The sequence below is a fragment of the Lampris incognitus genome, chromosome 14 (genome assembly GCF_029633865.1).
Source record: "Lampris incognitus isolate fLamInc1 chromosome 14, fLamInc1.hap2, whole genome shotgun sequence".
Classification (NCBI taxonomy): Eukaryota; Metazoa; Chordata; class Actinopteri; order Lampriformes; family Lampridae; genus Lampris; species Lampris incognitus.
The window spans coordinates 16,450,515-16,468,692 of record NC_079224.1 but is presented as its reverse complement, the minus strand read 5'-3'; the positions used below and the strand labels follow the sequence as shown (position 1 = coordinate 16,468,692).

Sequence of the window (18,178 nt, the reverse complement as noted above, 5' to 3'; positions counted from 1 at the left end):
TAATGCGTTAATGTGAGAAAATTTGTCCTTCCTTCATTAAGGTCAAGATACGCAAGTATATTTGTGAGGCAATGAAAATTAGTAATATTGACTGAAATAAGCAAACAGGTAGCTGATCAATATAGTGGCTGACTAGTGTAGTCGAGTATGGTAGGCAATAAGCAAAAACAAAAAATGTTGTGTATACTGCGCATAAGAACTATCAGCATCACAATCTGTTTCATCAGCATGTAAGTTTGGATGTAAAAGGAACTGAATTGATGGGAAGTAAATTTTTAACAAATAGGACATAGCAAGAGACTAGAAAAGTTGAAATTCTAAGCTGAGGGGGTAAAGGTGTGTAATCATTTAATGATCCCACCTATTAAATACACTTGAGTAATAAAGGGAGGGAGACAGGTTAGAAGATCGCTTTTTGGGGGGGGGGTTTCTCCCCAATTGTATCCGGCCAATTACCCCAGTCTTCTGAGCTGTCCCGATCACTGCTCCATCTCCTCTGCCGATCCGGGGAGCGCTGCAGACCACCACGTGCCTCCCCGATACATGTTGAGTCGCCAACCGCTTCTTTTCACCTGACAGGAGTTTCTCCAGGGGGACGTAGCGTGTGGGGGGATCACTCTATTCCCGCCAGCCTATTCAAAGCAGAGAGTAAGATGGAGGAATTTTGGTGGTAAATTTTGGTTGCAGCATGTGAATCCAGGCTGATTTGGAAATATCAAGGGAATGTTAATGCTCAGCCTCGGCTGCTTGCAGAGCTACAACGTGACGTTTAAGGAGGTGACACTTTAAGGCAAATCAACCTCGACATGATCAGTGGTGATAAGAACCAGGTCGAAGCTGTTCTACATATTTTTGTACTGTGTGGTTATTGTATGTTTAAATGTGAAATATTTTAATAATGCAATTATGGATCATATCGCTGCAATGTCACAGTTTCCCACAGATTTTTTTTTACGATGGTTGTGAACCCAAAAACCCTATAGAGTGGTCAAGAAGCATGAACCGCAATTAAAACAATTATCACAATTATAATATCTAAATAGGGTGAATACAGGTAAAGTGGGACACGTTCTGATAATTTACATTTTGCGTCATTTTTAAATTGTGATCAAATGGCTTAAATGTCAGCGCTATGGACACTTACAATAAACTTAGTGTTGATTTTTAGTAATGGAAGTATATACACATAAAGATGATTAAGTTGTGTCCCACTTTACATGTATGTGTATGTATATATATATATGTGTGTGTGTGTGTGTGTGTATACATATATATGTTATTAGAGATTAAACTTCTACTTGAGCTGCAGCAGCACCACGAGCATGTTGCAGAAAACAAAGAGGTTGCATGAAGGATGACCATTAATGCCCTATATATGGGGTAGCAACAGCAGTCCTTTTGCTGCCTGACAGATCTGGCAATAGCTTGAAGAAAGGAAAGCTTGTTCGGATTACTCAACTTCCCTTAGTGAATGACACAAAACTAGCAAACCTCAAAATGCCAGTCTAAAGAAAGAAAGAAAAGTAAGTAAAGCTTTGATTACATGGCACACCTTTCTTTAAACCATGATTTAGAGGTGCTTCACAATACAATTTGGGATTATTAAAAGACAGAGAACACATGGACCAGTCGACATGAGGAGCACTGTAAAAGACACAGTCGTGGTATTGAAATTGAAGGATCTGAAAAAAGAAAGAAAGGTGAGTCTGAAATATAAGGCAATGATGAAAATGTTATACAGGATGAGTGCTAACCTGGCAATTGACGTCTGACTTTTTGTAAATGGGAAAGGTAGAAATACCAATCTCATCCACAACTGTCACTATCACGTGCACATTTCGGCATCCCGTGATGAGTTTGGAAACTCAAGAGTCGCCTCTGCAAAGATTTTCTGGGCATACTGAGATGATGAAGGCAAATAGATTTTTTTCATGTGATAAGAAAACTGTTGTTTTTTTTTGGTTTGTTTGTTTTTTCCCAAGAAACATTGAAAGTAATAGCATACTACTACTAAAACTACTACTACTTTTAGCTGCTCCTGTTAGGGGTCGCCGCAGTGGATCATCCGTTTCCATCTCTTCCTGTCCTCTGCATCTTCCTCTGTCACACCAGCCACCTGCATGTCCTCCCTCACCACATCCATAAACCTCCTCTTTGGCCTTCCTCTTTTCCTCTTCCCTGGCAGCTCCATATTCAGCATCCTTCTCCCAATATACCCAGCATCCCTCCTCCACACATGTCCAAACCATCTCAATCTTGCCTCTCTTGCTTTGTCTCCAAACCGTCCAACCTGAGCTGTCCCTCTAATGTACTCATTCCTAACCTTGCCCTTCTTCGTCACTCCCAATAGCAAATTAAATTAAATTAAATTTTAAAAAAGAATTAAAAAATAAAAACATTAAAAATTAAAATTAAAAAAATTGAAAAATTATAGATCAAATCAAGGCGATAGCGTACTAAAGAAATGAAAATTTCAAAAATAACATTTTAAAGACAAATGTGGGATCGTACCACATGTCCACCCAGACACCTAAATTCCTCTTCATCTCACACGCTCCCTGAAAAGCAGACGGAGCACCACATTTGGTTATTATTATGTTATTATATTGTCACACAACTGACTTTCAAGTTTGAGGTCGGCCTTGCCTGAGGAGTCCTGCAGCAGGCTCCTCTCCACTGATGGATGGATGGATCAACTTTAAAGGTTTGGAATAAAGTGCATCAGTCCCATGTACTGTATAAATTCACTTTCTTTCTATTTTTTCTCCCTGTTAAAGAGTTTTTTTTTCTTTTTTAGGGAGTTGTTCCTTATCTGATGCGAGGGTCTAAGGACAGGATGTTGGGTTGCTGTAAAGCCCCTTGAGGCAAATTTGTCATTTGTGATATTGGACTATACAAATAAAATTGACTTGACTTGATAATATTAAGTCATAAGTATATCTTAAAAATTACACAGAAGGAAAAGGATGCAATAAATCATTGACATAGTTATGAAATTCCCATTTTTTCCTCACGTTCAGCATCCAACTATTTGGCTCATTGACTGCTCCTAGAATCAAAGAGTATGATGATGCCTCACACTGCAGTGGAAAAAAAAAGATATTTAGAGTAAATAACCAAAGAATAATTCCATTAAAAAAAATTAAAAAAAAACACACCAGACCAGCAACTACAGCTTCTATGTCAGCCTTCAGCCTGGTTTTCTTCCCATGCTATGAGCAAAGGAGTCAGTAAGCAGGGTCTGCTTGGCGGCTCGCTGATCATGCCTTTGCAGAAGGTGTGATAAGGAAGCGTTCATCAGAGAGGAGCGAGGAAAGGAAAAACAAGTTATTTAACCATATATTTATGTTGTTTGCATGTCTCAGTAGAATAGTAGAAGTCATAAAGCTGAGTGTAGTTTCTGTCCCGCCAAGTCCTGAGCTTTGCTGCAGGGGTCGGGTCCATGGTCACATCAGCCGAGTGGTAGCAGTGAGAGGACTCTCAACGTGCATATGATAACTGACTTTTTACAAGATCCCAGACAAAAACACCTAAACACATATATAGAATATATGTTATGGGGTTACATCACCATGTGTAAAAGGAGCGTACTCGGAGCTTGATGAAACCAAATGCCAGGCCCTAAATATCAGTACTAATCTTTACAGGGCCACTCTCAGAGTGTATTGGAGTACTGGGAAGCAAATTCCAAGAGATGCTGTTCACAAATGAACCTCTGCAAGCTGTCCTCAAGATGGCTGTGTGGTGTAACACCACTTGGAGCCTAACAGCAAGCAAAGCGTGCTAGGATAAAGAACATTACCTGAACCTCAGGCCAGGCATAGGGTTGCACCTCAGTGACAACAGATGGGGGTGGCAGAGCAGATAGCACAAGACAAACGGGGAGGTAATAAACAAAGCAGCCTTTGCATTATTAGCATTGGGTAAGACTGAGCTTACAAAACGGAGAGTGGGCGAGAAGTGGATGAAACTGTTTGACAACTTACTTTACTCTATTTTCTATTCGTCACTTGATATGGAGCGATTTCCCCATACCATTCTACCGATTCCTCCAACCTGTTCTCTGTACTTGACAGATCTAACTGTAGATCACACACACACTTTTTTTTCTTCCACCCGTGTACAGCAGATGGCAGCCTAGTCTGGTCAAGTTTCATCTGATCTCCAGCACTGCAAAACAGTAAAAGTACAATCCCATTCTTTTAGTATTTTGTTAGGGGTTCACTCAAATCAAGTCAAGTCATTGTATTTGTATAGCCCAAAATCACAAATTACACATTAACTCAGGGGGCTTTACAGCAACACAACATCCCGTCCTTAGACCCTCGCGTCGGATAGGAACAACTCCCTAAAAAAAAAAAAACTTTAACAGGGATAAAAAATAGGAAGAAACCTCAGGGAGAGCAACAGAGGACGGATCTCTCTCCCAAGATAACAGATGTGCAATGGATGTTGTGTTTACACAATTTACAGAATACAACATTGAAAGAGGATAACACAAATATAAGATCTTTTTGATTTTGATATACTTTAATGATCCCTGTAGGGAAATTCCTCTCTGCATTTAACCCATTCTAGCTGTGTAGCTAGGAGCAGTGGGCAGCCGCCAAGCAGCACCCGGGGACCTACTCCAGCTCTTCTTGCCATGCCTCGGTCAGGGGCACAGACAGGAGTATTAAGTATGACCCGAGCCACGCTACCAGCATCACCATGTAAAAAAAAAAAAAATCACTCACACATCTTAGTGAGAGAAGGATATAACATTAAAACAGAATAACAAAATCATATGGCTTAATAAGATATATTAAAAGAAAATGTGATGAGGAGGATGCAAGCACTGTCCAGGTGGTGACCACCATCACCATGGAGACCCGGGAGGAGGACAGACTGCACGTGCACAAAGGGGAGACTCACATCACACCATTCACACACAGAAAAAGAGAAAGGAGAAGATATCATTCAGAGAGCGAGGGAGAAAAGACATGTGAGAGAAGAGAACAGTTTACAATAGTCAATAATCTATAACCTATACTCTATAATCTCATCAGCAGGACAGTGCTTGGTAAATTAATTGAGACAGAAACTGATCAGCCACGCACTACAGGTTGTGAAGCATTCAACTTAAAGGCACCTAATGGTAGGCTAAGGCAAAAAGAGGAGTTTTGAATCACTAAAGAATCACTAAAATCAAAAACTAGTCACTAGAAATTAAACACTAGCATTTATTTTTTTAGTACTAGTCACTATTCTAGTTGTCCCTTGTCGCTATTGTAAAGTTACCAGTTGCTAAAAATACATAATTGGCCTAGAAATACATTTTTACTTGTCTCCACTAGTGAATGTACCACATGCTTTTGAATAAGCCCTGATAGTTTATCAAAAATTAATAGTTCACTTTGATACTATCAACATTTTCATCATGACTAGTCCAATCTGAAATGCTGACATCAACATCTAGTTGTGACTAGTATATCAATTCACCAGTGTTATGAAATATCAAGCTACATGAGTTGATACCTTTATTCATGATAGAAACCAGACCTCATTAAAAAGCTACTTGTCTACACTGCATAGCAATTAGTCATTGATGAATAGTTACTAGTAACTAATATAAAATGACTTGTAGAAATGGATTAACGACTAGTGCTATTCTACTAGTGACTAGTAGTTAATGAAAAGTTTATATCTAATAAGTGACGCCTCATAAGGTTCAAGTGATGAACAGCTTGGTGTTTTCCTAGTGAGAATATAACAGTTACTAGTTCCTTTAAATTAGGTACTAATAACTACAATGAAATACCTAGTGTTTGTTGACTTGTTACTAGTAACAGAGAAGTGACTAGTCATGATCAAATTAGTAACTTGTGCTTATTCTAATAGTGCTACTGTCTGATTTATAGTAACTAGTGACTTTACAATTGCGACTAGTATTTAAAACATTGTCTAATATTTAGTGACTAGTGTCTTAAAATGAATAAAACAGCCTGTCAGTCATAGAAAGGGTGTCTTTAGCCTAAGTAAAGTGTGTAAACTGCAAAGATAAAAAAAAAAAAACCTGGAACCCTCCAATCCACATTCATTATATGAATATGGTAGGGGGGCAGGAGTACTGAGCTTAAAAAAAAGAAAGAAGACTTTTTAGAGCTTCTAATGTTTGAAAATGCTAATTTTAGGATTAAAAGAAAGTATCAAAATAGGATTACAAGCAATAGACAGGCTTTGAGATCAACAAAATTAGAAAAATTAACAAACAGATAAAACCATAAAAAAGCCATCTCCAGTCCTCACACACACACCATTGAGCTCCCATCACTCCCATGCTAATAATAAAATAATGATACATTTTATTTAATGGTGCTTTCATGACACTCAAGGTCACCTTGTATACAATACACAACAAGGCAGTAAAAAAAAAACAATAAAACGCACAACAAGCAACAGAGCATACACCAGCAGGAGTTAAATCAAGATGATACAGTTAAAGTGAGTAAGCCATTTTAAAAAGGTGGGATTTAAGAGGAGTTCTGAATTCTGTAATGGAGTCCAGTATGTGGATGTGACAGGAAATGGAATTGCAGAGTTTGGGTGCAGCATAGGAGAAAGCCCTGGCACCCATTGTGCTGAGGTTGATGGCTGGTAAGATATATATATATATATATATATATATATATATATATATATATATATATATATATATATATATATATATATATATATATATATATATATATATATATATTAGCCCTCTAATATAATCATTCCTGAAGCTCTAGAGAATAAATCAATAATCTTTATAGGGGATTCTACCTGAGAGGCATTTTTAAGAAATAATGTTGTATCATCTGCCAACTGACTTATAAGATTATGATCAGCAACAGAGATACTGTCTAACCTACTGGATTCAATATAATGGCAAAAAAACCTGAGCCACCAGGACGAAAAGCTAAGCAGAAACAGGGCAACCTTGTCTCACCCTTCTCTGTAGAGAAAATCTTTGAACTGTCCCATGTTTAACTGAGCTATTACCATTAACACAGAGAATTTTCATAGCATTACAAAAATAGTCCCAAAACCAAAGCGATCCACAGCCCTTGCTACGTCAAAAGAGCTGGATTGGAGCACATCAGAAAGACATTTGGCATCACCTAGTACTTTACAAATGGTAACTAAAAGCCCTATGAAGCATAAATATATCTGACAAAGAAGGCCCTTTGCCTCCACTGATCTATTGCCCCTAGTTTCAAGTGCAATATTCTGTAGCAGTCGCAGAACTGCTGGAAGCCTGTCCCTTAGATTGCGGCATGCCATGTATCTGCATGCCCACCTCGTATCAGTTAGTCTTTGTAGTTCCCTGGGCTGCTGCTGAGGATAGAGCTCTTTCTGAACAGCAAGCCACTTGAGATGCACATATGAGCCAGATACAAAATTATAAAGCTTCCGCAGAAGAGAAAAAAAGTTAACTGCCTCGGGCACAGATTTTACAGCATCAACAAGAACTAAGTTCAAACAATGGGGCATTACATTGCACATAAAAAGCAAATCTTGCGCTATTTTTTATCCGTGCAGCCACACCAGAATGCTTACCACTCATGACCGAAGCACCATCATACCTTTGCCCCACAAAATTATTTCTGTAGTCTAGTCCATGTTTTTTCAAAGCAATCAATAATAATTTTTGAGAGACCTGCAGCATCTAAGCTTTCAGCAGACTTAAATTGTAAAAAGCTCACGTGGATGGTCCCGTTGTAAAAGTATCTCACAGCTAAAGACATTTGTTCCTTTTTCTTCAAATCTCGTTTCATCTGCAGTTACACTGAACACTTCACTTGATTTCACTTCTCTCATTATTTCACTTTGTACCATCTCAGCTAATGTCTCAAGAACTTTGTTCTGTATTAGGTGGCTTTGTACTTGGCATTGCCAGTTTCGTTCATCCTCTTCTCTATGAGAGGGTCATGCTTTGCTATTTCCTCTAAGATTGTTAAAATTTTGCCCTTGTTATGAGAGTCATCATCAGACTCTCGATGACCTCTCTGCACTATATTTTGAGTGGCAGTTAATAGGAGCACATCTGCAATAGTTTTCATGTGAGTACAGTTTTCGGCAACTTTCTTTTTACAGTCCTCATTTATGCTATCCATGACTGAGGAATTGCTTTCTCTGGCCCTTTTATGATGATTCCATGCATACATTGCATTAATATGATGCTCTGCCTTAGAGTGTAGCTTAAAACCAGAATCTTTGAACAGTGCCTTTTTCCAGTTACAAAAGCCTGAGTTTGATGTGAAGGCAGATTGAGGTGTATTTGGCAGTGAAAAACGCCTACAGGCAAAACAATAGGTTGAATCTCGACTAACAGAATATTCAACCCATGGATTTTCTATGTACCAAGAGCTGTTAAAAACCCTCTTCCTTGTACCATGCTGCGTCCTAGGAAATTATTTCAAAGATGGCTGTACAGGACCGTCGTCTCTGGATCTTGATATGTCTGGAATACACATTAAACAATGTGTCATATCTCTATGGAAATGTGTAATTGCAGAATCAACAAGATTGCATACCAATAGCTGCCAACTAAAATCTGTAGTTTTAAAGTAGAGGCCTACCATTGGTCCTCCTAGAACAGCATTCCTAGATGCAGTTGCACTTGGAAAGGACTCGATGTCTCCCTCGATGTCTCCCTCAGAAACAGAGGTCTCTGTGTCGTCATTAACACAAGAACCATCAGTGTATAATCGCAATACAAATGCCACAGCCATTAAAACAAAACACAAGAATCAACATGTAAAGTGAGGCTCAATCTGGCAAAAATCAACTACTGTTGCTAGTTGAAACTGAACTTAAATTCTGAACTGGGCATGTGACTGGCTGTCTGGTAGATGCTCTGACCTGATGGTGGAGGACTATGCTCCTGGGCCTGTGAAGCCTGACCACACTGACTCTCAGCATTACTATCCTCGGGTAGGGAGCTGCTCTGGGGTCCGGTGGTTATGCATGGGCTGGGGTCTATGACCACCTGATCTGATTTTTTATTTTTTATAAAGAAATCTGAAATTCCCTCTCTTTTCATAACTTTTTTTTGACCCTATGCAAAAAGAAGACAGTGGCATTAGCTCTGGAGCACATTAACCCATCTGAAATAATCAGGGACTAATCTTAACCATCCCACATAAATCACAAAATGAACTCCGACATAGTGCAGTTAATACATAATATATGATATTTTAGTAAAATTGTGTAATATTTATGCCGGATGGTCAAGATTGTTTCAAATGGTTAAACGTGTTCCACAGCTAACGTTGATGCTGCTGTAGTAGGCCACGTTGAGTAACGCTAGCTAGCTATAATTTATCAGACTAATCTTAACCAGCCAACATAAATATCACAAAATGAATTCTGATATTGCGCAGTTAATACATAATATATGATATTTCAGTAAAATTGGGTAATATTTATGACGGATGCTCAAGATTAGCCATGGATTGTTTCAGGTGGTTACACATGCTTCACGGCTAGCTAACGTTAATGCTGCTGCTGTATAGGTAAGATTTTCGCTAGCTATAATTTATGTAGAGCACATTTCCCTTTTTGAAACAATCAGACGCTAATCTTAACCATCCCACATAAATATCAAAAAATGACCTAAACCCAATGCAAGTTTTGTTTAAAACTTACGTCAACATGTGTTGTTCTTTAATGTAGATCCCGTTGTGTGTGGTGGCGTGAACTCTGGAAGTACTGTCCTCGTCCTCGATATTAAAAAGACGCCAGCGAATAAAATTTTGGGGTGGCACCTGGGGTGGACAATCAGATATCAGGGGTGGCACGTGCCACCCCTCTGGCTCCGCCACAGGATCTCCTTTAAAGACTCACCTATGTTCACAGTGCTACCTGTTTCTATTCACCTTCCCCTGAGGGATTTATGTCTTCTTATTGGTTAGAGGTCATGTTCTGATTGTTACTGCTTGTTGTATAATGATACTTGCTTCTTTTTTTTTTTTTTTTTTCTCCCCAATTGTATCCAGCTAATTACCCCACTCTTCCGAGCCATCCCAATCTCTGCTCCACCCCCTCTGCCAATCCGGGGAGGGCTGCAGACTACCACATGGCTCCTCCGATACATGTGGAGTCATCAGCTGCTTCTTTTCACCTGACAGTGAGGAGTTTCACCAGGAGGATGTAGCGCGTGGGAGGATCACGCTATCCCCCCAGTCCCCCTCCCCGAACAGGTGCCCCAACCGACCAGATGAGGCGCTAGTGCAGCAACCAGGACACATACCCACACCCGGCTTCCCACCCACAGACACGGCCAATTGTAGGGGTGCCCAACCAAGCCGGAGGTAACACGGGGATTCGAACCGGAGATCCCCATGTTGATAGGCAACGGAATATACTGCTACGCTTCCCGGACGCCTGATAATTGCAATTTTTAAGCAACCTGGAGTCCCGGAAAGGTGCTTCATTATTATCGTCATTTAAACAACATCTTCATGTTTGTTATTGTTCAAGTTAAGTTCAGACCTGCCAAGTTCAGTTAATAGAAGTCATTACATCAAGATCGATACACATCGACCTACAGCCATATAATTATATATGCAAGTGCATTTCTCTTTTCTTGGGCCCTTCCCCAGTGAATGCACAGGCTGCTGCATAATAGAGGCCATTAGATAATGGTCATAATAGGCCATTGCTTTATTCTCCGTCGGTGTATTAGAAGTCCCACTTGAAGTGAGTACCATCCCATTCACTGATTCCAGATAAATATGATTTTAACATGTGGCTGCCTACTTTCTACATACAATGTTGTCAGCACTTGAACAAAAAAAAGGAAATGAACCCAAAAAGCATGCTAAAGCAACATTTATTAACACTGAAATTAGAGAAGTGAAAGCTGATCCTGAAGACTTACATGCCAACAAAGGTCCTTTATCACATTTTCTATTACTGGTGTATTTAAGACATCTAGCTTCTATTAACTCTAACATGCATGTCTTTTTGATGGTTGGAGGAAACCGGAGCACCCGGAGAAAACCCACCGCAGACACAGGGAGAACATGTAAACTCCACACAGAAAGGCACTGGGATGACCCCCAAGCTTGGATAAACCCTGGGTTTTGAACCCAGGACCTTATCCAGGAATAGCTAAATCATGAAGGCTTGTGTGATTACTGATGGGCAGGACTTTGCTGAGAACAGAAATTTAGTTCATAACAAGTTATTGTGGCTACCAAGCAGATATGGCCGACTAAGCTCATTGAAGACCATCGCCAGACACCAGAACATTAAATAGCTAAAACTTTGGTTCAACAATGTTTGTTGCCGTTGTTGTTTCAGGAAAAAAAACAAAAAACAAAACAACACCACCACTACACCACTGGTTGAATGTGTGAATAAACGTCCATTTGATCTTAAATACAACAGCTTAACCCTTCAACTCTCAACCATCCTGGGCAGCACGGTGGCCCAGTGGTTAGCACTGTTGCCTCGCAGCAAGAAGGTTCTGGGTTCGAACCCCAGGCCATCCCAGGTAATTTCTGTGTGGAGTGTGCATGTTCTCCCCATAGCTGCATGGGGTAACATGTTAAAGTTAATACTCCTGCCTGTGCCTCTGACCGTGGCGATGACGAAGAACTGGAGTTGGTCCCTGGGCGCTGCACTGCGGCTGCCCACTGCTGCTAGTATACACAGCTGCCCGCTGTTTGTAGTGTGTGTACAGAGGATGGATTAAATGCAGAGAATAAATTTAATTGTATGTACAGTGACAATAAAAGTATATCTTCTTAAAATATGACCATATTACACCAACTATTTCCTCCCTTCATTGGCTTCCCATCCATGTTAGATGAGACTTCAAGGTGCTTCTTCAGACTTATAAAACCCTATGTATTGACACTGTACGGTGACAATCAAGTATCTTCTTTATGCTGTGTGATGTGTATAATTGAAAGGAATACAGTAATTACGTGCACATGTGCGTTGTCAGTCGAACAGTATAGATCACACTATCAAGTCCAATATCCACTTCCCACCCAGATGAAATAAATAGGTGAGTAGAGAAGTGAAAAAAATACTTTACAGAGCTAATTACAGAAAAGTGCTACCGTCCAGTGTCTGGACATAGCTGGGTAATTTAGTTGCTAGTCTGGGGATAATACCATGAGTGGGGATTGAACCCCACAAAAACATATTTCTATTGGACAGGAGAGCACTTGTCAGTGACTTGTATGGTTATAGCCCAGTTCATTTCATTGCCATGCCCATCAAGCAGCCAAAACTTGGGCAGCAGTGCATCTCAAGGGATTGGAAAACGTGTACATGTGAACATACCATAATGCCTTAACCTCTACCATTCTGAATAACCTCACAGGTCAAATTATTTCTCAAAGGGACCTTAATTAAACTGAAAAGTGTAGCAGAGATTACATCCATGTGGACTTTATCATAATGTACCTTATGGAACATTTGATTGCCTTCACTGTACGCACAGTCTTTACTGAGGCTTGCACAGTGTTGGCCTGAAGGAATAAAAATCAGTTGACTAAAACTGGTAGTAAAGTGACATTTTTGGGTTATAAGATGGTTGTTTGTTGATTGATTTTTATTTATTAATTTTCATATTTTGTTTTCTAATTTTTTTCCTTCCAGATTGTAATGCACTGAGCGTTTCCTTATACTTATACATTCGTAGATGCTGTTATAGTTTCCATGACATATTAATGTGATTGTGTGCAATCCTATGTATGTCATGTATCAGGGATCTAAGTCATATGTTTGGTTCTTGTGGCCACTCTGTATTGTTTGATTTGTCTGTGTCTAAAAGCATCCTCTGGTCGGTTGGGGTGCTTGTTCAGGGGGGAGGGGGAACTGGGGGGGAAAGGAAAGTGTGATCCTCCTATGCGCTACATCCCCCGGTGAAACTCCTCACTGTCAGGCGAAAAGAACCAGCTGGTGACTCCACATGTATCGGAGGAGGCATGTGGTAGTCTGCAGCCCTCCCCGGATCAGCAGAGCGGGTGGAGCAGCGACCAGGACGGCTCGGAAGAGTGGGGTAATTGGCCCGGATACAATTGGGGAGAAACAGGGGTGGGCAGCCACCCCGTTTTCTCCCCCCTTGACATTATCAGAGTCGACATAGAGGTCACAAACCAGGACAGGAATGGCATTAAGATTGGAGGAGCGACTTGTTCAATTCACTGGGCCAGTTTGTGAACTTTAGGGCTGTTAGGAGCTCATTTACCATATCTACTTCTTATCACTGTGGGCATGGAAAGCTCTTTGAGTTTACAACCTTGACTGAGGGTAAACCACAGACAGACTACATGACTTTTATAATTGTACCAGATTGTGAAAAGATACAGCACTGTGCACTTCATGATTGAAGTTTCTAGTATTTCCATTCTTAGAGATGTACATACTTAACCTGTTTTTGTCACTGACCACTACACAGCTATGTTAAAATGTAAGAAAATCAAACATGTTTGATATTATCATGAGATTACTCAACTGGTCGAGGGCTCAGCTGGGAGTTGAGTGATGTGGATCTCAAACCCCTACACACTACAAGATAACGTTTACCAACTGTCCATGGTGACCTGCCCTACTGTATGCAGACCAATGCAGACTCTCCACAAGCTTGAAAATCAATCCTCCTGGCAAAGTCGGAGTTGCGATCAGCCTAAACGGGCATGTTGGCAGTGGACATCAAATGTTTTTAGCTTTCAGAAACAATGCAGTCTCCTAAACCACCTAGCAAGTCCTGCATGCAACCTCCTTCACTTTGATAAATAGGACTGCTATATTGCCCATACACTATACTATATACCATACCATGACACCACAGCCCATCATGCCCATAAACAATGCTATATACTCCCACTATATTAACTTATGTACCAGTACACTATACCATCCACCTCAAAACTACATACTATTATATACCTATGTTACATCCACAACAATAACAGCAATACTTTGTACACAGTATACAGAAGTAGTATATGTATTTACAATTGTACACTTGTATTGCACAAACATTTATATTGCACATCTGGTTTAAAGAGGTAGTGCACATCATAGATATGTAGGTGAGACATCTGGGCCAGAGGGGGTTTTGTGTCATATTTCGATAATAACTGTCTATTCCTGCACCATACTGTTAAGTGTTCATGAGAGAGATGGCCTGTGGGGAAAAACTGTTGCTGTGTCTGGGGGTTTTGGTCCCCATTGCTTTGTGGTGCTTGCCAGAGGTTAGGTGTTCACTCAGTATGCTGGGTGTGTGTGTGTGTGGGGGGGTCTCTGCTGATTCTGCCTGCCCGTTTCCAGGCTCTAGAGGTGTATAAGTCCTGCAGGGTGGGCAGGAGAGCACCAATGATTTTTTTTCTGCAGCCTCACTGTTCGCTGCAGTCTGTTCCTACCCTGCCTTGTTGCTGCTCCAAACCAGACCGTGATGGATGTGCACAGGACAGATTCAATGACTGTAGTATAGAACTGGCTCAACAACTCCTGTGACAGAGGGAATTTCCTCAATTACCGCAGAGAGAACCCCCTCTGCTGGGCCTTTTTGAGCATGGAGCTGATGTTGGTGTCCCACCTCAGGTCTTTGGAAATGGTAGGTTCCCAGAAACTTGAAGGTCTCCATGGTTGACACAGGGCTATTTGGGCACTGTGAGGGGGAGCGGTGCTGAGGTATGTCTCCTCATACGAGCATTTTATGCCTTTTGAAGAGCTTTCCTCTTGGGTGGCCCAGTGGTTAGCACTGTTGCCTCACAGCAAGACCGTCTCAGGTCCTTTCTGTGTGCAGTGTGCATGTTCTCCCTGTAGCTGCCCGGTGTTGCATATTAGAGTTAATACTCCTGCCTATGCCTCTCTGACCATGCCGATGACAAAGAACTGGAGTTGGTCCCTGGGTGCTGCACTGCAGCTGCCCACTGCTGCTAGTGTACACAGCTGCCCACTGTTTCTAGTGTGTATAGCAGGGTTGGGCAATCTTATCCAGAAAGGGCCAGTGTGGGTGAAGGTTTTTGTTCCAACTAAGCAGTTACACACCTGTGTCTCCTAATCAAATTCCTCAGCAAAGACTCTACTGGTTGATTAGTAGGATCAGATGTGTAACTGCTTGGTTGGAACAAAAAAACCTTTACCCACACTGGCCCTTTCTGGATAAGATTGCCCACCCCTGATATAGAGGATGGGTTAAATGCAGAGAATAAAGTTGCATGTTCTCCCCGTGTCTGCATGGGTTTCCTCCGGGTGCTCCAGTCTCCTCCCACCATCAAAAAAAGACATGCATGTTAGGATTAATTCTCCTTCCTGTCTGTGCCCCTGAGCAAGGCAATGGAAAGAAGAACTGGAGTTGATCCCTGGGCACTGCAGTTGCCCACTGCTCCTATACCATAGGATGGGTTGCAGAAGACATTTGTTGTAAGAATACAATGAGAAGATAAAGTGACTCTTTCTTTCTTTTGGTGCCAGGATGTGTTGACTAGCTAGACTATGGGCTGGTTTTGGCCAGCCTGGCTAAGTCTTGTAAGTGGCCACATATTTAGTATAAAGTGACTTTTACAAGTGACTAACCATACTTGTAAAAAAAAAAAAGAGCTAACACCAACACACATATCCTCCAAAATTACCATAAAATCCAATCTGCACACTGACAAATCAAACATGCCAATACTGCAGAAAGGCAGAATATCAAACCACGATGGAATGAGACGCTAAAACATTATAATATGGTAACTATCAGAGGAAAATATGTGTTGGTTTGGGCTGGGGTTTTTTTTTTTTTTACAAGATTATTGGTGTTGTTGTAGTTACAAATTCCTCGGAGTGCTCTTCTGATACTTTGGAGTGGGCTTGAGGTCCACCTAGCATGGCATTAGTATGAGCACCTTCACCACAGCTTCTGATGGATGGGGGACTGTCGCCCCTCACTTTAACTCCCCCCCACCTCTCTCTTTCTCTCTGGCAGATGATTGCAGGCCAGTGTGGAGGGTGCTATATAAAGCCCCGCTGAACAAAAAGGTCAGGTGACTCGCAGCGGAGGATCCTACAGGGAGCGCTGGCAGTTAATAGTTTCATTTCTAAGACCAACCCAACTCTTTCTGTTAAAGTGTCCTTTCTGTCAGTCGTCAGAGAATTTTTCATTGTTAGGTGGAATGTGAGAGACTTCAGGTGCTTTCTGAAGCTCTACAAACCATGTTATTCCCACACTGTAGTGACGCACGGAAGGAAACGGGTTTCATCTTTGGGGCTGGGTACAAGAGAAACGATGCAGAAAAGTGGCAACTTTTAAATTTCGCAGTGGGACAAGCTGAGTTTTCGATTGATTAAAGTAGGAAAAGTCGAATTAATAATGGTTCAGATGAAGGTTCATCGCCAAGGGTGAAGGTGAGAGTCCGAGTGGATTTCGGTTTCTTCACCCTCGTGAACAACTCAGATGAGTTTATCGCCCGGTGGTGTTTCACTACAGCCATTTGCTCAGTCAACGAGGGGCAACTGGTATTTAATTCTGCTTTTGCGTAACATCTTTTTGAACCCTTTGGTTACAAAGTGGTTCAAGTGACTTGAACCACTTTTTAAAAAAAGACCGTTTGGGACGTTTTAATGTAAAGGAGTTGCTTATGTTTGATGTTGTGAAATGGATATGTCACTGCTGAGTTTTTGTTTTATGTAAAATAAAGAGTTGTTTAAAATTCAACCCAATCTCTCTTTCGTCTGGTTGTCTGTCCTCTTTCGTCCTTGTGAAAGAAAACAAAAACACTTTCCATGACAAGCCACCGCATGTCAAAAACACATTTAACCATCCAGCTTGACAGACAACGTTGCAACTGTTGAGCTGGAATTAAGAAAGGGGCGGAACGGGGGGCAAAGCAAATAAACGAATAAATAAATAAAAATAAAATCGGCAGCATAGACAGGCTGGTCCCGACCGGTGTATAATACACTTCACATCTCACATGGTGTGCAGACGTCGTCGTGTCCTGCAGCCAGTGACTTACAAGCTCCCACAGCAGCTGGATGGGTCGCATTTAAATCCTGGTCCGCCAAGACGCCTCAGCCCGTCCGCGGTCTGCTCTTCTTATCCGTCTATTTATTTATTTATTTACTTACTTATAGTAAAGAACTCGGCTGACAGCATTCACAGACACACGGTGTAGCGCTCTCGTCCGTCTGGATGGAGAGAGAGAGAGAGCGCGCGCGCCTTAAGACTCACACCGTCCCGAAGACACCAGGGAGCCACGTCCTCCCAGAGGCGCCGAGGAACACTAATACCAATAATTAATATCATATTATCATTAATTAAATGGATTAATTAAATGGATTTGCCGTTCTGTCATCGGAGAAGAGACGTGGCGGGGAGAAGGGAGAAAATGGATTTACTGCGCTGCTTTGGCGAGTCGGGACGCAACCCGAAACTGGTACTTCTGCTGTTCCACCTGCAGCTGTGGCGCCTGGTGAGTGCGGTCCCGGCCACTTTCCCGCCACATCGGTCAGTTTGTAGCCGTTTCTCACTTTGACGCGCTCCCATACCCAACTCCACACCCCGACGCGTCTCCGCTGCTCGGCACACAAACCCGTTTCCCACTTCTTCCGCTGCTTTAATAGAGAAACTGGACGCGAGCTCGAATAATTGTGTATGAAAATTACAAAGGAGTTAATTTATCGTATACGGAGAAAAAGAAATACATAGTGATTGAAATATTACCCACCAGACTATAGTTTACCGTCAGTCGTCTCTCTGTCTTCTACACATCCAGCACAGGAGACTTCCCTCTGAACGACCACTGGTGCTGGACAGAAAATAGCCCCGTTCCAGGGGTGGCCCATCTTATCCAGAGAGGACCAGTGTGGGTGAAGGTTTTTGTTCCGACCAAGCGGCTACACACCGGATCCACTAATCAACCAGCAGAGTCTTTGCTGAGGGGCTTGATTAGGAGACACAGGTGTGTAATTGCTTGATTGGAACAAAAACCTTCACCCACACTGGCCCTCTCTGGATAAGATTGCCCACCCCTGAATCAGACCCTCGGCATGGATTCACATCAGTATGGTCTCAAATCAGTATGGTCTCACGTCAATTCAGAAATAGATGATTGATAGTTACCAAAATGTTTGGGCTACTCCAGATAACAGAGTTTTCATTTATAACGTTTAGCGGATATTTGCTATTGACATCCAT

The 18,178-nt window shown here is 41.5% G+C and overlaps 1 protein-coding gene across 1 annotated transcript in view; it reads left to right on the top strand.

Moving 5' to 3' along the window:
• Nucleotides 1–17,369: 17,369 nt before the first annotated feature.
• The window catches only part of ghrhra (growth hormone releasing hormone receptor a), a 38,249-nt gene continuing 37,440 nt past the window's right edge, over nt 17,370–18,178 (top strand). Inside the window, exon 1 of the mRNA XM_056293803.1 lies at nt 17,370–17,448. Within this exon, the coding sequence (XP_056149778.1) occupies nt 17,370–17,448 (79 nt within the window). The remainder of the gene's footprint in view (nt 17,449–18,178) is intronic.